The sequence below is a fragment of the Nannospalax galili genome, unplaced genomic scaffold (assembly GCF_000622305.1).
Source record: "Nannospalax galili isolate Female #2095 unplaced genomic scaffold, S.galili_v1.0 scaffold383, whole genome shotgun sequence".
Lineage (NCBI taxonomy): Eukaryota > Metazoa > Chordata > Mammalia > Rodentia > Spalacidae > Nannospalax > Nannospalax galili.
The window spans coordinates 4,070,421-4,093,479 of NW_008351346.1; the positions used below are offsets into that span (position 1 = coordinate 4,070,421).

The 23,059-nt window shown below is 39.2% G+C and overlaps 1 protein-coding gene across 1 annotated transcript in view; it reads left to right on the plus strand.

The window, feature by feature from the left end:
• The first annotated feature begins 11,775 nt into the window (after positions 1-11,775).
• Positions 11,776-23,059, plus strand: part of Mael (maelstrom spermatogenic transposon silencer) — a 47,336-nt gene continuing 36,052 nt past the window's right edge. The window contains exons 1-5 of the mRNA XM_008848250.1: positions 11,776-11,988; positions 12,194-12,286; positions 13,480-13,579; positions 15,035-15,190; positions 17,088-17,129. Of these exons, the coding sequence (XP_008846472.1) occupies positions 11,857-11,988; positions 12,194-12,286; positions 13,480-13,579; positions 15,035-15,190; positions 17,088-17,129 (523 nt within the window). The 5' untranslated portion in view covers positions 11,776-11,856. The remainder of the gene's footprint in view (positions 11,989-12,193; positions 12,287-13,479; positions 13,580-15,034; positions 15,191-17,087; positions 17,130-23,059) is intronic.

Consider the following 23,059-nt stretch of genomic DNA (forward strand, 5'->3'; position numbering starts at 1 on the left):
AAAAAAAACAGACCAAGGAAACAAAAAGGATAACAATCTCTGGGTAAGATTGTCATTCGCTTATATTTTCCTTATAATTTTCTATATACTCTATTATTTCCACAACGTGGAAAAAGTTGCTGGACCAAAGCACCTGCCAACATTTATTCAGTGTCTGAGACTTCCCTGGAGGAAAGAATGAGGCAGGAAAGAGTGGCAGGTGTTTTCTCAGGCCTATGTTTTTAGCCAGATACAAACCCCAAACATACAACTGTTCTTATTATGTCTCAATTGTGATCTGTTAATCAAGTTAATTATAAGTATTTGATGCTTTGGGAACCCTTACTGACAGATAAACCCATAAATTGTTCATATTTCACATAGCCAAAGATAAAATAAGGCTGTTTCTCTGTTATAATCCCTGACTCTGATTTTGGCTTTTGTTTATGTTTTTGTTCCAATGCTAGCATCCTTTGGAAACCTGAATAATTTTGGCAACTCCCAAAATGAAGAACAGAGCAGTTCCAATTCCAGGGGTCAAGCAGTGACCCACATCCCAAAAGAGAAAGAAGAAAAGGGGCCTGGCCATTTGGATTTCACAAGATCAAGATGCCTTTACCACTAGACCTTGACAATTGAGCTGCAAGGTTCTTGCTTAGAGGCCTCAGCATTCTTCCAGAGGTCTTCCCTGACACCAGACACAGACAGAAAGAACCTACGGGATAGAAACGAGCTAAAAAAAAAAAGAAAAGAAAAAAGTCATCCAATGACCTCACCCCTGGAATATCAGCATGGAAGAACAATGGAACAACAACACAACAACAACAAAAGCAGTTCAAATAAGCAAAAGGCAGGTGAACTCTCAAAGGCCAGTGTTCTAGAACATCAGCCTTGACCCTCCTATTGGAACTGCAAGTGTTAATACACTGTACCCCTTCCCCAATTCTAGAGGCCTTACATATGGAGAGAATCAGTATGCGTAACAAACTGCTCCAGGGTATTCATCTTTCCTTAACCTTCTCTTCTATTTTTCGCTCTTCCCTAAATTCATTCATTTAATCCACACACACTTAGTAGTGCCTACAAGATCTAAAAGTTCAAGATGAATAGAAATTCAAATATGAATGAGTCACAGTCCCTTATATCAAATAAATTGCAGTTGCCTGGCAGCCATGTGTGTGGGGAGGGAGACAAACGAATCTTTAAATACAAAGGTGTGACAGGGACTGTGTTAGGACATGGACCAGGTATGATGTGGGAACAAAGATCCCAGTAGTGCTGCTTACAGATATCTTCATGAAAGGTAATCCCTGATCTAAGTATTAAGCATCATTCAGACCGAGTCCCTAAGGGCAGAAAGGGAACTAGAGGCCTAATTAGCAGGCAAAAGTGACGATTGGGCCTCCTTTCCAGAACATGGGTTGACATAGTAAATAAAACTGAAAGGTAATCTGAGATCAGACTAGGGAAATCAGGCTACCAAGCTGGGACTTAATTTCACATACAAAGGAATCATTTATGAGAATTTCTAAGCAAAAACCCATCAGATTTGCATAGCTATTACCACAAAATATAGGATGAATTGAGGGAGAGAAAACACGGCGGAATTTTTCCACGGAGGAATTTATTTCAGTTAGGAGCCCCAAAAGAGACAAACCACCTAAACTAGGCTATGGTGCAGCATGGATAGGAATCAAGAGAAATATTACAAGGAGACATGAAAGGCAAAGTCCATCCTATCTTGAAAAAGATTGTATGGATATAGACTGAACAAGCAGGAAGAATCAACCAGTTGAGGTTGAGTTACTTGAAGATGTTGGGAGCACTTTCAGACAATGTCTATAAGGTACTCAGAAATTTCCATTTTTTGTTTGGTAAAGTTTCAGATATTAAACATCTTAGAGCATCTATGATGAACAGTGTGGAATGGGTGCTAAACTGGCAGGAATCTTATGCCACTCAGAGTCTTCGGCAGTGTCAACTGGAGAAGCCACCTTTCCACTCCAAGCCCCAGTTCTCAGTTCTACAAACAGGGCTAGTCGTGGAATCTATTTATAGAATTATTGTGAGGGGGAGATGAAATAACGCTTGTACTGAGGCCAATACAGTACCTTTCAATGAACATTAACTGTCATTGTTATTATCAGACCAGGATGAAGGCTATACACCAATCAATATCAGATAATTAATATAAACTAACATTGGTAAAACAGCCACATTTTCCAAGAACACACTATGATGTTACTGAATGGTTTCATAGCTTAGCTGAAAATTACACCTTATATATTCATATTGTTTAAAAGTGTAGAGGCCACCCAAACCTCCAATGGCTCTCCCCTCTCATTTGGAGTAAAATATAAAGTCCTTATGGTGACCTTTTGCATGACCTGGTCCTTGCTCATCCTCTCCTATTCCACTTCCACCCCTCCTACCTTACTCCAGCGATAGTGGCCTTGCTGTTGTCTGAACACATCTGATACGCTCCTATTTCAGAGCCTGACCCCTTGCTATTTCTTTTGCCTAGGATGCTCTTCTCATGGAATTTTCATGGTTTCCTTTTCAATTCTTCTAGTCTGCTCACATTTAATTTCCTCATATAGGGCCTTTTCCAACCACCCTAAATTGCATGCTCTATCAGTTAGTATTTCCTTATTCTGAATTGTTTTTCTTCATTGGACTCATCAGATACAGTGTTCTGACATCTTATTAGAAACACAATTGTTTATTTCTTTATTGCCTGTTTTCCTCATTATAACCTTTGTTCTATTCAATCTATTCCTTTGCCTGTAACAGAACCTGGTACTCAGTAGGCTCTTCTTAGATCTGAATTGCTCCCTGTTGGAGTCATTCTTCCTTTCCTTGGTTTTCCAGCTCTTCTTTCTCCTTCCTATATTCCTTCTTCATCCCTTTACTGGGTCTTCCTTCTGTGACTAAATGCCAGTGCAGATTCCATCCTGGATCCCTTTTCTCTCTTTTTGCCTCTCCACTCTCTCCTTAGGTGATCTCATCCATTTCAACGAATTTAAATATCATCTTTAGGTGGCTTACTTCCAAATTCTATCTCAAGCCCAGAACTCCAGACTTACATGGCCCATTGCCTACTTGATATCCCCACTCGAATATATAGTAGGCATCTAGAAATTAGCATGTTCATAATGGAATGCTTAATCCCCACATTGCCCCAACCAAAGCCTTCTACCCTTTAGAATTTCTGAATAGTATAATTGATCTGGTGGAAAGTTCTGTTTATTTAGGATTTGACATAAGATTGAAAAATAATAAATTATATCAAAGAAAGAAAGGAAGAGATACTATGAAATTTATGCAGAGATTTGGACCCTCCTTGGCATTAGCACAGTCTCTTTCTCTACTCCCAGGTCCTCCTTAGCTTAGTAAAAGCATCACTTGCCACTTGGTTACTCAAGCACACAACTCAATGTTCCTTCCTTTCTCTTGCTTTTGCATCCAATCTATTAGTTCTCTTTTTCCCTGGGATGCAATTGGAGCCCTTCCTTGCCTCTCCATATCTGATGCTACATTTCTTTTCTAGGCCACCATCTAGGTCCACTGGCACCTGGATTCTTTCAATTCCTCCAGGTACTGGGGATTGAATTACAGGGCCTTGTGAATAACTAGGCATAAACTTTACCACTAAGCTACATTCCCAGTCATTTTTATTTGTTTATTTTTTATTTTGAGGCTGGGTCTCACTTAGTTACTCAGGTTAGCCTGAGCTTGTGATCCTCTTGCTTCATGTAACTCAGATTACAGATGTGAGCTACAACATTAACTCATCACCTAGGCTTCTTTTTCCCCATTTAATTAAGCCTAGGGATCAAACTCAGTAACTTGTGAATGCTGGCAGGTGTTTACCACTGAGATACATCCATAGCTCTTATCATTTGGACTTTTGAAGGAGCCTCCTAAAAGATCTTACCCTGCCATTCTTGCCACCATTAATTAATTAATTAATTAATTAATAATTGTGTGAGTGCACAAATGCATGTGTGCCACAAGCTCATGTGTGGAAGTCAGAAGACAACTTGCAGGAGTCAGTTCCTTCCTTCCACTGTGTGGGTTCTGAAGGTTGAACTCCGGTTGTCAGCCTTCACAGTCACTGTCTTTACTCTCTATCTCACCAGCTCCCCTTTTTACCCCTTTGAGTCATTCACCAAGTAGCAGCAACATTGATCTTAAACTGTAAATCATCTCATGACATGTTTTTGAAAACCTTTAAATAAGAGTAGACTTCAGAGGCCAATGAGATGGCTCAGCAGGTAAAGGTGCTTGCTTCCATGCTTGATGACCTGGGTTCAACTCAGAACTCACGGGGTAGAGGGAGAGAATTGACTCCTGTAAGTTGTCCTCTGACCTCCATCACACATTATAACACATGTGTGCTCCCCCAACACACAAATAAATAAATGTAATTGAAAGAGAGTCAGGTGTGATGGTACACACATTTAATCCCAACACTCAGGAGGCAGAGGCAGGAGGATCTCTGTGAGATCAAGGCCAGCCTGATCTATATGACAAGTTCCAGGGGCTGCAGGGAGACCCTGTCTCAAAAATCCAAAAATAAATAAGTAAATAAGTAAATAAATAAATGGGCCAGGTTTTTCATCACAAAAAGTATCTGAGTTAATACATATAGTAACTAGCTCAATTTAGCCATTCCAGAATTCATGCATATGTCAAAACATGTTGTAACAACAAATATATGCATTTGTCAATTAAAGATAATATAAAGTGAAACCCTTAAATGACCATTGTATTGCAATTACAACTTGAATCATTATAGCAGCCATGCTCAAATCCCTGTTCATTATTCCAACCTCAACATCCACCATTCTCCACGTGACTTGAATCACAACATCATCACTGACCAGGCTTCTATCTATTCTGAGGATATGCCCAGCTCTTCAGCATCTGAGCCTTTGTATAGCCTGTTCCCTTTGTCTGAAATGCTTTTCTTTCTGTACCTTTTCATTTTTCCTCATTTTAAAAGTCACCTGCTCCTCAGGGTGTATGGGAGACAGGCTTGGGCCTAGAGTGGAAGTCCTAATGACAGCCATACAGCAAGCCTGAGGCAATGGCCCGGACCGCTGGAGCCACAAGGAACGCCTTGTGATTATCACTCCATTTGGCAAGTTGTAGGGCCGACTCTTAAGGCTCGCCACTCCCTAGTCACCACCCCTTGAAATTCCAGGTTTCAGTTTATCTACAGCTTGCAGCACGTGGGCATAACAACAGCCATGGTCACATGATTTACCAGAACCAGGGCTGCCCATATATGGCATAGTCGTTGTATCCTTGTCTGATTGGTCCCAGAACCAGGGCTGCCCATATATGGCATAGTCATTGCATCCTTGTCTGATTAGTCCAGGGACCCTATATAGGCTTGTAAATTCCTCAGTAAAATAGATCTGTGTCCCTGAACCTGGTCTCCTTTGTCTGAATGCGGCTCCACTGACACAGTCTGCTCACCAGCCCTGGGGTCTGGGATCGGGCGGCGGCTGCAACAACCATGAAGGCGGACCAGCAAGGGTGATCTGCCCTGACCACCTATCTAAAAATTTAGCAGTTGAATGTGATTTTATATGTTAGAATAAGAAAAAGTTATCTTTATCAGGGTGAAGTTAACACAGAACACAGATTTATCCAGCAGCCTGAAACAACTAAAATACTGATTATATGTGTGTGTGTGTGTAGGAAGCAATGTCTTCAGACACTGGATCAGGAAGCCAAGGTAACCATCTCTGAAAAGAACAGAAATAAACAAGCTAAGTTCTATGATTGCTCTTGGTTGCTGCCACGACAGAGGTTCCAGAATGCATTATCAAGAAAGATGACCAATCAGAGCTCTGGAGTCTCCTCACGCTGAGGAAATGGAGTCAAGTGTCCAGGTTGTCCAGAGTGAAAAGTGTTTGCAGGGCAGAGTACCAAAAAAAGAGGGAGCAGCACAAAGGAAAAGAAAACCAAGAGAGATCTGGGGTTCTGGTGAGGATCTCCCTTGTAGCTTTAGCTGAATACTGATCAGTGCCTGTGTGGGAGGAAACTACACAGTTCCAGGGAAAGAAAAGGATTAGAAGAAATAATCCTTGGAATTCACATGGGGCTGGAAATAGTTTGTGTTCCTTTCAGACAAAATGGAAAACCCTTCAAATTCATGGGCTATCAGGTAGAGTGCTCAGAAGGGTATCAAATCAGTAAAAAATTAGTCCTAACTGTTACGTTGATCTCAAACAACAACACAGAAGAGTGGACTTCAAAAGGAGCAAAAGAGAGCCTTTAACTGTTTCCAAGTAACAAACTGTGTCCCAGAACAAAGCACAAGAATATGAGTACAGAAATATGCAGCATTCAGCAAAGTAAAATGTACAACTAACATCTGATCAGATATTACCAAACACATAAAGAAGCAGGACAATCATTCATAATAGGTAAGCAATCAAGCTATAGAAACAGACCCAGAAGTGACTCATATGATAGACCAATTAGTTGTTACAACTATCATATATAACTATATTCCATGTGAAAGAAAGTAAGTATAGACCATGTTAAGTAGAGAAATGAAAGGTATTTTTTAAAGATTCAAATAACTTATATTGATGGAAACAAAATTATCTGCAATGAAAATACATTGGTAGGATGAACAGCAGATAAGAGATTATAGAGGAAAAGATGAGTGAGCATGAGGACACAGCAAAGGAAGGAAAGTCTGCAAATGAGACACAAAAACACTGAAGGAAAAAGGAACAGAGATGAACTGTGGAAACCAAGCAGTGAAAGGGGTAGTGAGAAAACTTTTGGGAATGGATATGGATGTGTTCATTATCTTGTTTGGGCAGTTATAGTTTCACAGATGCAAAAGTGTCAAAACTCATCAAACTTTATATTTTTAATATATTCAGCTTTTATATGTTGGTCATTTCTCAACATTGATTTTTTTTAAAAAAAATACACCCTGAAATTGTCACAAATGGTTGGCTAGGTGTTCCTTTGTTCTATACAGATACAATTTCAGATAGGCAAGGGCTAGATCTCTTAATGTTGCTGGCCCCGAGTTTTGGAGACTTACAAACTGGGCCTCCAAATGTAGAGATTAATCATTTAAGGCTTGAAAACTGGAAGATTATGGCTCCGAGCTTTCTAAGACAGAGGCTTGTTGCTGGGGATGCACAATGTGAGAGCTTATTTTGGCTTAGAGTACCAACACCCAGAGGCTAGAGTTACAACTTGGCTCTTTAACCTTTAGTGGCTTTTTCAAGCTTTTCTAGCAACCAAGCCTTTCAGTCTTAATAGTCTTTTTAGGCTCCCACTTTCCACTGACTTATACCACAACACTTCCACCATCTTTTCAGGTATTAACTTATTGCAGTTCCAAGTCCTTGGTAATTATCTGGAACGCTTAGCTGCCTCTCGATAGCATATCTCGAAGGTTGGATATCAGGTCTCTCAGCTCTCAGTGGCTTGTCTGGAATGCTTAGCTGCCTCCTTGCTGCCTCTGCTTCCTGTTGAAGCAGGAAGCCCTGGGGCTCTGTTTGCTGTCCACAAAACCTGCCCAGCCCATTCTACCAATGTTAAGGACCACATACAGGGCAAAGACCATTCAGATAGCCTTTATTGGGCTTAATGTTGAGACAGTACATGGAAAGAATCCTCCTAAACTCCAAAAGTGTGGAAGAGGACCTGCTTATATAAACAATGAGGAGTGTGACATGTTTATGCATGGCTTATGATGCTACCAATCACATGTGCATACATGTGCACAGCTTCAAGTCCCACCAATCACAAGTTTACATAAGTGCCAATCACAAGCCTAAGCACAAATCACAGTTTGGTTTTTTTCTGTTTTTTTTTTGGCTAAGTCAATGACAACCTTCCAATCCTGAGTGAGAATAGCTGCAGGATGAAGAGTGATTGAAGTGTTTGCCAGCTGTCCTGGAGCTCTAAAACCTGAAGCAAAAGCTGTGGCTTCAGCAGCAGCCATGGTCACAACTGGAATGAAGTTTCCTCAAGGCATCTGACAGCATCTGACAAGTGTTCAGCAGTGGGAGTACCTGATGGCAGTCTCAGCCACCAAGAGAAAGGCTGCTTTGTTGACAGTTCCCTGATCAAGGCAGCTGAGTACAAGGAAAGGGTCTGTCAGCAATTGAATGAAGGCTGGTAAGATGGCTCAGTTGGTACAGGTGCTGCACAGGACTGAAAACATGAATATGATCCCCAGATCCCAGAAGATGAACAGATCTTAAGAGTTGTCCTTTGATCAAAAGCGAGAGAGAGAGAGAGAGAGAGAGAGAGAGAGAGAGAGAGAGAGAAATATTTTTTAAAAAGAAAGTGATTGGCCTGCTTCCAAAAGGTTTCTTTACTTACAGAGGGGAAAAAAAGCACTTCAATAAAGACCTAGGAAATTAACATTCTTAACAGTATTTAGCTGTGCTTAACTCCTAACCCAATACTCTAGAGAGAGTTGGGTCACTCTGATCTGTCTCAAATACGCATAATAACATGGGAGATGGAAATGGGATGCTGGAGGAGTGATACAGGACACTGAGTGGACAAAAATACTCATTTTCTAAGCTTCTTGTCTGTTTGAGATAGGGAGATATGGACACCGATTAACTGTAGAACTTGTTATAAAAATGTAAGCTTTAAAATGTATATTTTGATTTATGGGTAACTATGAAGAAAAATAGAATGGGTAACTTTTATGTTAGCAGAAGAATAAGTAAATCAAAAAATGCTGATCAATCCTAATAAAGCAGAAATGAGAAGCCTATAAAAATAGACATAGAGCCAGTCGTGGTGGCGCACGCCTTTAATCCCAGCACTTGGGAGGCAGAGGCAGGCGGATCTCTGTGAGTTCGAGGCCAGCCTGGTCTACATAGTGAGTTCCAGGACAGCTGGGCCTACAGGGAGACCCTGTCTCAAAAAGACAAAAAAAAACATAGACATTGAAATGAAAAAAAAATTATTCAAGAAACTAGAACAAGAAATGCAAAACAGCCTGAAGTAGAATGAACACATTTATAGCAAAATTGGGTGAAAAGAAAAACTGTAAAGGTAATCAATCAATAGACCAAAGTTTAGAATATGTAAATGTAAATCAAGTAGTTTGACAAGTATCAAGAAAAGGCTTGTAAGGTCTGAACAACATAGAAAATGAAGGAGACAGTAGTGCGTAATTTTTAAAATTACAAGTTAGCATTACGTTTATTTTATCCCATTCTTGTCTTTAAAATCAACTTTATGGGGCTGGAGAGATGGCTCTGTGGTTAAGAACACTGGCTGTTCTTCCAGAGGACTGGGTTTGATTCCTAGCACCCACATAACAGCAACAACCATCCATAATTCTAGTTCCAGGGGATTCGACACCCTCTTCTGGCCTCTGCAGACCATTGCACATATGTGGTGTACTTACATACATGGAGGCAAACACTCATACACATAAAATAATAAAGAAAATATTAAAAGATAAAAAAATCAACTTTACTAAATTGTAGTTTGTGCACAATAAAATGTATACATCTTGGTTAATTTTGACATGTCCTGCTTGTACAACCAACAGTACATTCAAAATACAAAATATTTTCCAGGCTATTGCTAATCTGATTTCTTAACTATGGCTTTATCTTTCCTCAGGGTTGTGTCCATTGTATCATATAACATGTATACTTTTATGCATGTCTTATTCTACTCAGCAAAATTCCAAAATTCGTGTTGCCCCTATTCACTCCTTTAATTCCCTAGTACTCTAACATATGATGCATCAAGATTTACTGATTCACATGTTGATGTACACTGAGTTGTTTGGTGTATGGCTTTTATGAATAGAGCTGTTATGAAAATTCATCTACAAGCCTTTGTGTAGGTTCTTTCTTCCTAAAAGAGTAGAACCACTGGATTCTGTGGTAAGTATAATATACTATCAATATGGTATGGTCAATGTTTATAAAAGGTTCAGTAACTTTATCTCCTCACCAAATTTTATTATCAATATATGTGCAACCCCAAATGTAATATAAATTTTTGAGAGAGAAATAACTGAAGAAAACTAGGAAAACTGAAAAAGACTAATGACCTATACAAGATAGCAGAAATTGTAGTCAAAGTTCAGCTCCAGGCTACCCTCCAAAGGTGGTTATCATCAGTATCAGAGAGTTTAATCAAGAAAGTCTACCAAATTGCCAGTGGGTTAATAATTCTCATCTATTATTCAAACCTAAGCAGAGATTAAAAAAAAAAAAAAAAAGAAAGTTCAACTTACGAAGCAATAACACCTCAGTTACCAGTATTTAGTAAAGCAAGCACCACAAAATCTATAATTCAATATCACAAGAAAGGAACAAAGTTAGCTGGGTGTGGTGGCACATGCCTTTGGTTCCAGCACTCGGGAAGGAGGCAGAGGCAGGCTCTGTAAGTTCAGGGCCAGCCTGGTCTACATAGTGAGTTCCAGACCAGCTGGAGCTACAGGGAGACCCTGCTGTAAAAAAACAAAGCAAAAAAGTTTTTTTGTGCTTTTTAAAAAAATGACAGCAATGCCCCATGAACAAGAAAGGTTTATACTACAAATGTTAGGCTCGTTCAACATCAGGTAAAACTAGCAATATTATTAACAAATGAGAAAAACCATGGTTATTTGAGAAGATTTAAAAAAATAATTTTCAACTGCCATTAAGACATAAATATACATAAACATAGTATACTGAATAGAAATGAAAATTTCACTGGGAAACATATCAAGGAAATCCAAGTGAATCAACAGAAGACTATTTGAACTGACATGAGAATTCAGTATTACTAAATACACAGGATTAACACTGAATTCAATACCTTCTCTACATCAGCAGTATCTAAGATGAGAAAAAATATTTCACAGTAGAGCCAACAATGTCATCTAGTAATAAAACTGACAAAGAAAATGAAGCACTCTAATGAGAAAGCCTATAAAACTTTATTCAAGTGCATTTTAAGTCTCAGCCTCTTGTTAAAATTAATTGAAAACTGCACTTAAAATTTATGGGAAGGCAAGGTTGGAGAAGTGGCTCAGAGGTCAAGAATGCTGGCTACTTTTGTAGAGGACAGGGGTTGTTTCCAGCATCCACATGGTGGCTAATAACCACTTGTAAATCCAGTTCCAGGGGCTCTAGCGCCCTCTTCTGACCTCCATGGGCACTGCATGACATGGGTATACATACACATACAGGCAATACAGTCATACACATAAAATAACAAAATATTTTAAAAATTAGGTGAAGGGGCTGAGAGTGTAGCTCTGTGGTAGAGGCCTTGCCTACCATGTTGGGGCTATGTTCAATCCTCAGCCCTCCGTACGATACTAGTATGTTTACAAATGTGTATTATTGGGTTTGTTTTTGTCATCTCTCTTCTCAATTTTAAACGTCTTGAAAACACCTCAGTGTCCCCACCTACTCTCCACAGCGCTTTTCATACTGCGGTTATTGCTAATGTGAAACCTAGAGGAACTAAAGCTGCGCCACTCCCCTTCTTCCAACCTAATTGGATACACTACGCAACAAGGTCCAGAAAGTGCGCCCAAGCCTTCCGCGTGACGTTACCATGCCTACGAGGAGCTGCCAGCCAATCATAGCACTTCATGCCTGTGACATCAGTCCTCCGCCCTCCCTGCCCGCCTCCGCCTCTGCACGCGGTAGAATCTTCCAGCTTCAGGCAGTTTTTAACCTCCCAACGGGAGGGGGGGGGGCAATGAGGCTGCGCACTGCTCTCTGATTGGTCGAGCGCTGGCGTGGTGCACGTGCATGCGCAGAGGTTGGTTACTAAGGTCGAGAGCCCGGCGAGGGCGCGGGCTGCTTGCTGCGACTCAGTCTGGCGTCGAAGGCCATCGCGCTCGCCATGCCGAACCGCAGGGCCAGCCGCAATGCCTACTACTTCTTCGTGCAGGAGAAGATTCCCGAACTGCGCCGGCGGGGCCTGCCCGTGGCTCGCGTGGTCGATGCCATCCCTTACTGTTCAGCAGACTGGGCGGTGAGGCTGGGCGGCCCAGGCAAGGGGCAGTTGGGCAGCGGGAGGCGGGCGGAGGCCCAGGCGAGGCGGGCAGAGGCTGGGGCGAGGCCCGGGACCAGCGGCCCTTCCCAGACCAAGGCCCAACCACCCCCCGCCATGCCGGGCGTGGGCCCCGGGAGCTTCACTTCTGGCCCTCTCTTGTCCCCTCCCCTTCCATGTCCCAAAGCTCCTGAGGGAGGACGAGAAGGACAAATACTCAGAAATGGCTCGAGAATGGAGAGCAGCCCAGGGAAAGGATTCTGGGCCTTCAGAGAAGCAGGTAAATTGCCGAGAAGAGCAGCTCGCCTGGCTGGCTGAGTGCCTGGGTGGGTTGCTGGGTTGTGGCCAAATCGGTTTTTCGTTTTTCCTCGGTGTCCGAATGATTGTTAAACCAGCAGGCTCCCCAACCCAGGACCCTCAGTGGTATAATTCGAGAAGCGAGGAGTCCGTTAGAAGGCGTGCAATTAGCCTTAATCAGGAACGGGAGGATTTGGCTTTATAACTAAATGACCTACAAGTGACGCTTTCAATTCTAATGATTAGACAGCTTTTTTAAATTTTCGTGTTTAAAGATATAGACCATAATTTTTTTTTAAATGACACCTAGAACCAAGCCCGTTTTTTTTTAAATGGCACCTAGAACCAAGCTTGTTTCTGTGTTTTAAACATTTGGGATAACAAAACTTGGAGATATTGGGTCAATATTTATCGACCCTACAGGTAAAATAAATGAATACAGTTTGAGTAAATTTCTGTGTGATAGAAGGTTAAAATACTAAATAAAAATTGTTTTCTTCCTCATTTCTGTCAAGATAATTGTGTATTTTTTCTCCCCCCATGCTGTTTTTTTTCAGTTTGTACACATTGAAATTCCATTCTTAAACTATTAACATTGAATTGAAATTCAAAAGTTTTGCTTTTTTTAAATTTTGACAGATTTTCATATGGTAGATTTATATTTTGAGGAATTGATAATCTAGTTTGACTTTGTATTTTTATACTTGTGAGCTTTAATTTTTCTTCTCAGTATAATTTCTTATAAAACATTTCTCCTCAAAATTTAATTTATTGTATATATCACATGTGTTAACATGTTTTCATCTTTCAGTAAAAAAAAAATATTGCAGATTCTGTCTCCCTCCCCCAACACACACACAAATGTAATTTTGGCCAATGGCCTGGCATTTGATGGTAAGTGATTAGTGAAAACTTGGATCACCAGTAGTGAACAAGTGGGATTCAGTTATAGTTGAGTTAGTTACTTCCCATTTACCTTCTTGAAATATTTACAGATTTATTGTCTGCCTTCAAATGTTGGTGTTACTAATGAATATGCATTTTCATTGCCTTACAAGATAGCTGAACTAGTCCATGGGTTACTTTGAAGTTACTTTGCTGAATTTAAATACATGTACTAAAATATCCAGCAGGAACTTAAAGTATGTAATGAGTGATTCTTTTTCTTTTTTTTAGAAAGTCATTTCTACACCACTGAGGAGGCCAGGCATGCTGGTACCAAAGCCAAGTGTTTCTCCCCCTGATATATCAAACTTGTCTCTAAAGAGTGATCAAGGTAGAGCATTCTAAAATATTTTGCTTGAACGTGGATATTCTGTCGCATATTGGTCAATAAAAATGTCTTCTGCATGTGCTGGGAAGATGGCTCAGCCTGTAAAGTGTTTGCCATACAAGGATGAGAAGCAGCACCCACATAAAAAGCCAGGCATGGTGGTGTCTGCTTACAGTCCAGTGATGGGGAGGTGAAGGCAGATTACTGTAGTCCATTGGTCAGTCAGCCGCACCTAAATGACAAGCCTCAGGTCCCTTTGGAAGACCCTGTCTCAAAGGTGAACAGATCCAGAGGAATGACACTGGAGAGTGACCATCTGACCTCCTCACACATGGGTGCACACACACAAATGTTTTCTGTTACCAGACATAGTGGCAGATATCTTTCCTCCTAGCACTCTGGACTCAGAGACAGGTGGATTTCAGTGAGCTTGAGAACAGCCTCGTTTACTCAGCAAGTTCCAGGCCAGCCAGGGGTACCTAGTGTGACCCTATCTTGGAAAATTTTCTGTACATTTTGATCTTTCATTTCAAAATAATTGACTATAAAGGGTTTAAATACAGCACTAACATTATAAAGGATAAAGTAATTTCCATTTGTTGTACTAATACTGAAGTATTTGTAACAAAAATATCTTGGTTTCTATTGCCTCATTATTAAACATTTCTTAGACTTCCTTTTAATTTTCATACTTAGACGTACTTAGTAAGATTTTGACTATTGTACAGCCTAGTTGCTGTAGTCAATAATAATGTGTGTTTCAAAATTGCTAAGAGATTTTTAATGTTTGTACTATAAAATTATGAGGTGCTAAATGTTTTAATTAGCTTGAATTTAATCATCCCACAATTTATACATACATTGAAACTACATTGCAACCTATAAAGATGTGCAATTAACATTTTCCAATTAAGAACAAAATTTTAAATATCCTGGGGTGGGGCAGGCATAAATATGAATTATTGTTCCACCCCAGAAGAGAACATAGGTAACAAAGGGCTTTGCTATTCCTTTGGCCAGTTTTATTGTGTTCTGCCTTTAACATGAACTTTTAATGTTGATGAAAGGAATGGTCTTATGTCATTTTTCCTTTTATATAGGTGGTCTTCTGTATATTGGCAAAATGTACAAAGGAAATGAACTAAGTTTTCCAAAGCTACAGTTTTTCTTCACTTGTTCTGTTTTACTTTATTTCCCAAACCTTCTTATTTGTTAAATATATGTCACAACTTTCTTACATCATTCCTGAAATTCAAGACTGATCTATAGGTGAATTATGTAGAGGCTGTTGCAATATTGAATAGTTTTGTTTTATATATAGAGTGGCTTAAATTCTTGATAAATGTAATTGTCTAAATTCAACTTGGTGTAATTGAGTTTTCTCTTACAGCTCGTTAAGAAATGCGGAACACACACACACAAACAAATGGTACTAAAAGTTTTTGTTTTGTTTTTTAGCTCTCCTTGGAAGTATTTTTTATTTTTTGAACATTTTCAGCCATGGTGAGCTACCTCCTCATTGTGAACAGCGCTTCCTCCCTTGTGAAATTGGCTGTGTTAAATATTCCCTCCAAGAAGGTATTATGGCAGATTTCCACAGCTTTATAACTCCTGGTAAGTAGCCATTTAGAGTATTTGATGGATCTTAAAAGTATGTGTTTTTTTATACTGGCTTCATTTGGTAGTATTTGTTTTATTGTTGTTTTTAAATTTTATTTATTGTTTGTATTGCCTGAGTGTAGGTAAGTGCACCCGTGTCATGCAGTGCCCACAAAGACAGAAGAGGCTGTCAGATCCCCAGGAACTGGAGTTACGGACAGTTGTTGGCTGTGGGTGCTGGGATTCAACCTGGGGTCTTCTGCAAGAACAACCAGTGTTTTTAACCACTGAGCCATCTCTCCAGTCCCCGTAGTATTTGTTTTTTTAAAAGCTGAGAAACAGCTAAGTTTGTAAAATATAACAAGACAGAACACAAGTGAAAATCTGTTAGGAATTAGGTGTTGGCATGGGGTTGTTGATTCCTAAAGCTTTCCCCCCGAGTGAGCATTCAGATTGGGAAGAGAGAAAACCTCAAAAGATGCACAACTTGCCGTTCACGTACCTGTGGCCTGATATGTTGGGAATTTTCTGTTTTATGCCTTGTTCTACCTCATCCTTCTCAGCAGTCTTCAGTTTCATGCTGATACTGCTATGTAAACTTGAGAAAACCCACCTCTGAACCAGTTAGCTCACTCATAAAGTGTTCATAGTAACTGCTGAACAGAGATGAGAAAGTGTGGAAGTAACCCAGTGCTCTTGGTGTCATTAGCATCTCCTCTCCACTATTCTACCCCATTAAAAGCAAAGTAAGAGCCCAGGGGTGATTTAAGCTAGTGATCCCAGCACTACTAGGGTGGCTGAGGCAGGAAGATTTCCATTTCAAGGGTAGCCTAGGCTACATAGTAATACCCTGTCTTAAAAATAAGGATAGTTACAGAGACATAGGAACTGTCAGCCCCTAAGAAAACAAATTGTAGTTGAGAGAACTCAATATCATTGAAAGCAAGAAGGGTAAATGTTAGAAGAGATTTTAGGAAAGACTTTTGTCAGTTGCTTTAAAATTAATTTGGACATCCTCATTTTCGAAGGATAGCAATCTTGCTTAGACTTACTGCTTAGAATCTAAGTCTCATAATTTTGTGTTTTGTGGAAGTTTTATGTATGGGTTATAAAACACTTAAAAATATAGAATTGGGGGTGCTGGACAGATGGGCTCAGTGGTTAGGAGCACTGACTGCTCTTGCAGAGCACCCGGGTTCGATTCCCAGCACCCACATGGCAGCTACGAACTGTCCTTAACTCCAGTTCCAGGGGAATCCAAAGCCCTCTTCTGACCTCCGAGGCATTGCATAACACAGGTACACTCACATACATGCAGGCAATACACTTGTACACATAAAAATAATAAAATATTTTTTAAAAAAGATAGAATTTGGAAATTCTTCCTTTTGAAAAATTTGTGGCTGGAGAGATGGCTCAGTGGTTAAGAGCACTGACTGCTCTTGCAGAGGACCCGGGTTTGATTCCCAGCACCCACATGGTAGCTAACAACTGTCTGGTAACTCCAGTCCCAGGGGATCCGACAGCCTCTTTTGACCTCTGTGGGCATTGCACAACATGGGTGCACTTACCTACATGTAGGCAATACATACTCTTTAAAAAAAAAATGTTTTGCTGTATCACAGGCCTCAGAACCTTTGAAACCACTTTGTGGACCCTTTGGCATCAACGTTTCTTAACCTAGTATAATTTCCCTGGAAAGAATAACTTGCCTTAGAAAGTAGTTTAGAAAATCTGTAAGAATTATTTTAGGCATCATACCCATGGTTTAAACAAAAAGGAAAACACTGAAGTTTTAATTCTGTAGTTTCGTGTAATAAAAGTTATCTGCATTATAGCTTGGGAAATCCTATTACTGTAGCACAATTAGAGCTTCTACATCTCTGTCTCAACAGAATATTTTGTATTATAGGTGAAATTCCACGAGGATTTCGATTCCATTGTCAGGCTGCGAGTAAGTATGAAGAAATGGGATAGAGGGATTGATTTGTGTGAAAGCCTAGTTAAGACTCCTTTAACTTACAAAATAGAAGCTAGAGGGAAGACAAACCTTGGGGGCTTATTGGAGACTCTTCATTGAAGTAGATAATAATGTCTGATCTTTAAAGCTCCCCATCCCCAGGTGCTGGAGATTGAACCTAGGCCCAACCTCACATATGCTAAGCAAGCACTCTGCTGCTGAACTATATCCTCAGCCCCCAAACTTTAAAACTTTCATTGACTTGTAGTATATAAACTCTCTCAAGGGAATATGATTTTATTTTCCTTTTGCTATGTATCCTTGTGTTTCAAGGTCAGCTGCTTGTATTTCTACCAGGTTCTTAGAAAAGTCAAGAGAGGTTTCAGATTATCCAGATTTAGAGCCATTTATAAGGAATGCCCATTTAAAAAACATTTTGAAAGTTTATGCTCCAGTTTATGGTGCATGCCTTTACTCCCAGCACTTGGAGAGGCAGGCAGATTGCTTGAGATTGAGGGCCAGCCTGGGAAAAATCTACATAGCAAGTTCCATACCAGCTGGGGCTACATAGCGAGATCCTGTCCCCCAACAACAAAACAAAACAAAAAAAAACTTTATACTCCAAAAATAAGAGTTTAAAATGGAACAGTTTGAGTTTTTGGATGAGAAAAGCAGGCATTTAAGTATTTTGCAACCAAAAGATCCAACTATATTTACCTAAGATTAGAATTAAACTTTTCCTAGAAACTGTGTTTTAAGTAGTTTCCAATTTGGTTAAAATTAAAATGATGATAGGTTTATGTTTTAATTGAGATTAATTGAAATGTAATATTTGATCAGAGACCATCTAATTCCTGCATTAATAGTTTAACTTTAAAACGTGATCAACTAGCCTATTTGGTGTGTGTGCGTACATGCAGTCCCATGAGTGTGCACTTGTGCACATGTGGAAATGGAGGACAACTGGCCTTCCACCTTGTTGAGGCAGGATCTCTCTCGTTTCTGCCATGTGCAGCATCCTCCAGGTTAGCTGGTCCATGCACTTCCCACAGATTCTGTTATCTCAGCCCCCATCTCAAGATAGGAATGCTAGAATTACAGATCCACCAGATGCAGCTCTTTTTTTTTTTTTTCTGACAGGGTCTTATATAGCCCCAGCTGGGCTTGAACTTGCTATGTAGACCAGGCTGGCCTCCCACCTTTAAAGATTCATCTGCCTCTGCCTCCCAGGCACTGAGATACAGATATGTACCACCACACCCAGCTCTTTGCATTTTTAATGTTTATTTTTGCAACATTTTTAGGTTAACCAAATTAACAGAAAGTACCTTTTTAAAAACTATTTGTACCCTAACTATCACTATCTTACTAAAGACCAAGAATATTTTTTTCTTTTTTTCTGGTGCTGAGGATCAAACCTAGGCAGGGCCTTGCTCTTCTAGACAAAGGCTGTGTCACTGAGCTATACCAACTGGGAATAACTTCTTAATTTATTATTCTACCCAATTGAAACTGAGCAGAGTATTTCTCATTCAGAGAAATTTAAAATGTTTGGAGCTCACCAATTTAAGCGTGTCTTAAATTGCCAATTAGATAAACCTGGGAAATGTGCCAATTAAATAAGATAAATGACTATTAGAGCGACAGCTATGTTGACATACCTAAAAATGTCTGTGCTAACGTAATTGTACTGCTTTGGAGAAGACCAGGGTTCATGGTATAATATACTAAACCAAATTTGCATATTGATTTGCTCCATTTAAATAGTAGCCAAGGAATATATATACAGATTTCTCTGGCTTGGCAAGATGGCTCCGTAGGTAAAAGCACTTGCTACCAATTCTGATGACCTTATTTGGATCCCCAGTACTAACTACGTGGAGGAAGGAAAGAACTCACTCCCAGAAGTTGCCCTCTGACTGCCACACACATGTCCCTCATAGATAGATAACTCTCAAATGACCTTCTGCTGTCTGATCTTTCAGATAGTGTAAGTGAAATCAAGTGACAGCTTCAAGGGCAATATAGGTTATCATATTCGAATAGCTAAGAATTTCAGAATTGAAAGGAATTTTGATAGTTCATTGACAACTCTTCCCCCAGTTTTGTTCCTCAGAAAAAGTGCTTCACCCTCTCTGAGTGTAAGTGTAAGAGGTCCTGGCTCTTCCTGGTTTGGGTTCCCAGCACCCATATGGTGGCTAACAATTGTCTATAACTCCAGTTCCAGGGAATCCAACGCCCTCTTCTGTTCCTCCATGGGCACTGCATAACACAGGTGCACATACATACATGCAGGCAATATACTCATACACATAAATACAATAATTTTTTTAAAAAGGTCTAACTCCTCCCCCATTTCATCCAGAAGAGCTCTACTTCTGTTCATTTTGATTAATGGTTTTTCTTTAGAGAAGTTCTGCTTTAAAAGGAGCAAAACTTTTGAATACTGATTTTTAGCTTTCTATATATGAAAGGTCTACCAGTTTTTCAAATGAAGCTTCATACACACAAAAAAGAATGTAACATTCACTTGTAGCATAAAGAGTTTTAATGAACAGCACAGTAGCCACCAGTCAGTTAGAAACAGCACGTTGTTGGTACAAGTGGCAGTCTCTATCTCTCCCTGGCTGCAAATTTTTCGCTCTTTATAAGAGAGCTGTTCTGAATCTTATGTTTATTTTCTTTTCTGAATATATTTACTGTATGCATATACATTTTTAAATGTGTGTTTAACTTTGCTTTTATAAACTTACATCATTAACATACATATTTCTGTACCATAATTAAATTACCTTTTACTCATTTTTCTATTGAATTTTTCTCATATTTATTAAATATCTGCTTATTATAAATTATGTGCAAATGCCCATTTTCTGTTTGAGCCTTGTATTCACGCTCTAAGAGATCTTTCATAATTTCATTACTGGAGATTGAACTGTAGGTCTTGTACATGCTAGGCAAATACTCTACCACTGAGCTACATCTCTAGCTCTCTGTGGTGTCCCTTAATAAGCAGAGGTGTTGGATTTTAGTTTAGAAAATAGGTCAGTTTTTTTTTTATCAATTGTGTCTTTGTGTCTTAATAGTTCTTGATACCTGAAGCTTAGTCTACCTTTTCTAATATTTACAAAATTTTTTTCTACTAACTTCTTCTTCCATCTGGAATTGATTTGGATATGCTATGAGGTAATGATCCAATTTCAGTGTTTTTTTTATGTAGATAATAGTTGTCTTGGCATCATTTATTAAAATAATCAAAATTTCCCTAATATGCAGTGTCATCTGTCAGATAGTACTTGTATTTCTTTGTGTGTCTTCTTGCTTTTATTGATCTACTGGGGTTTTTTTGGGGGGGTGATTCATATTCTTAAACATAATAGTTTGATAATAGTTGTACAGCTCCTCTGACCTAGTTCTGGAATACCACGACTGTGTTTGACCCCTATTTTTCATACACAATGCAGAGTCAGTGTTTCTATATTTTACAAAAGCCTTGACATTTAGACTGATACCATCTTTAAATATATCATTTTGGCGAAAACAGATCTCTTCATAATGTTGAGTCTTTCCATATGTGAACATGGGATGACCCTTTGATTTTTCGGGTCTATAGTTTTTTTTTCAATAAAGTTATTGTTCTTAGTGATCTTAATAGCTTCTGTTAATTTTTATATCTTCTTTTTCAGACAGGGTCTCATTCTGAGACTTGACTAGCCTAGAACTCACTGTGTAGACCAGGCTGTTCTCAAATTTGGGACATTCCTTCTGCATCTGCCTCCTGAGTGCTGGGACTAAAAGCCTATATCATTGTACCCAGATAATTTTATATCTTAATTTGCCTTTTTGTTTTTTACATACACTTTTTGGCTTTATTGTGTATATGCTAAACCTTAAAAATAAAGGCAAGTGGGAAAACTTGTTTCCCACATCTCACACCTGTTAGGTCAAGGAAAATTTTCTTGTTTTTACTTATTTTTTTTAATTTAAAATTTTTTATTAGCGTCGCTTTCTTTAAAAAAAATAACATTTCCATTGAAAAACTTTGTATATTGGGGCTGGAGAGACAGCTCAGCAGTTAGGAGCACTGGCTGCTCTTACAGAGGACCTGGACTTGATTCCCAGCACCCACATGGCAGCTAACAACCACCATAACTCCAGTTCCAGGGGACTCTGACACCCTCTTCTGACTTCTATGGGCATTGCATGACATGGGTATACTTATGTACATATAGGCAGTACATTCAAACAAATAAAAATAATAAGATTTTTTTTTAAACTTTGTATAGGTTGAGAATTTGGAAAAGGAGTAAATGCTAGACTCACAGCAACAGAGACAAATTTCCCATTATTATTGGAGCTTGGTAGTACAGTTTTCTCAGTAAATAATACTCAAAAATTATAGTACAAATATAGAATTACAAATTTACATTCAAAAATACAATGATTTTTAGTTTGAGAATTATATCAGTTTAGTTATTATAGTACTTAGTTTTTTTTTTTTAAACTTCCCAGACTGTGGTTTTTTTATCTCTAGAAGTTAGGTGTTTTACATTTTCTGTAAGGCATAGATGAAGGCATACTGGGCCTGTAGAAGAATAATAGAAAAATAATGGAAAACCTCTTGGTGCCTGGGAATGGGAGTGGTACAACATCAAGGCCTGGATGCCCAGGACAACATGTGGAGTCAGGACCACAGCTGGGCCTCAGGAGACAGGAAGTCTGTTCTAGGGAATCAGTCCTTCAAAGACCTCAATCTGCAAATGACAGAGACCTCCCCTGTCTCCAAGATAAGCCCAACACAGAGGCAAAGCTACTGGTATGCACAACCTGGTGGCCCTGTCTTTTTTTTTTTTTTTTTTTTTTGGTACTGTAAGTGCAGTCTTTTGAAATTATGCTTGCCTTGTTTTGCCTTAGTTTGATGTATAGGACCACTCAGTCTAATGTTTCACCAAGAGCTGTGCTATTTGCTGCTCTATCAGGGCAGAGAAGTTTCCTTCTGTTTTCAGTTTGGTTGGGGTATATAACAACTGACTGTTCTAATCAGCATGTTTGTAAGTTTCCAGTTGTTATACTGGAGTTAGAACAATTTACCAATGTTAAACTATTCTTGCATTCTAAAACAAACCCACCATGGTAACTATATATCTCTAAATTGCAGAGTTTGATTTGCTGGTACTTTGTTTCAGGGATTTGTACTTTTATGTTGAAGATTGAGGTTAACCTTGTCTAATTTGGTTATCGGGGTTATTTTGGCATAATGAAAGATGAGGGAAAATAGGTTGGAGAATGTTTTCATTTTTAAAAATTTTTTTCTTCTGGTTCTACAGAAAGTATAAAAGTTTTTACTTCCCTGAACATAAGGGACTTAGTTATTTTACAGTATTATGTTCAATAATCACATTACAAGTACCATTTTTGATGTTTTCATAATCTCTTGGTTATCTTGATGTTCAAGTTATCAGACTTCTTAGGTCTAGTTATTTGGAGTGCCAAAAAGTATATATAGAGTCTGAAGAACATTTGTGGTTGTATGGGTGGAAAACTGGAGTCACTAGGCGTCTAAGATCACCTTTATCCACTGTCAGGGGTTGAGATAATTTAAAACTGTGCTTCAGACTTGTACAAGGGCTAATAATCTATTTTAGTTGTCTTTTTTGTGGTCTCTTTGAGACAGGGTCTCCCTGTATCCCCAGCTGACCTGGACCTCATAACTACGCTGGCTTCAATCTCATGGAGATCCACCTGCCTCTGCCTCCTGAACACTGGGATTAAAGGCTCACTCATGCCACCATGCCTGGCTCAGTTGACTTAATGGAAAAAGGGTGGACAAATTACCATCAAAGGATTATAGATAAAATTTATAGAATAAACAACAGAAGCTAGAAAATAAGTTATTAATTTAGTCAAATGTTGGTGTTTTTTTT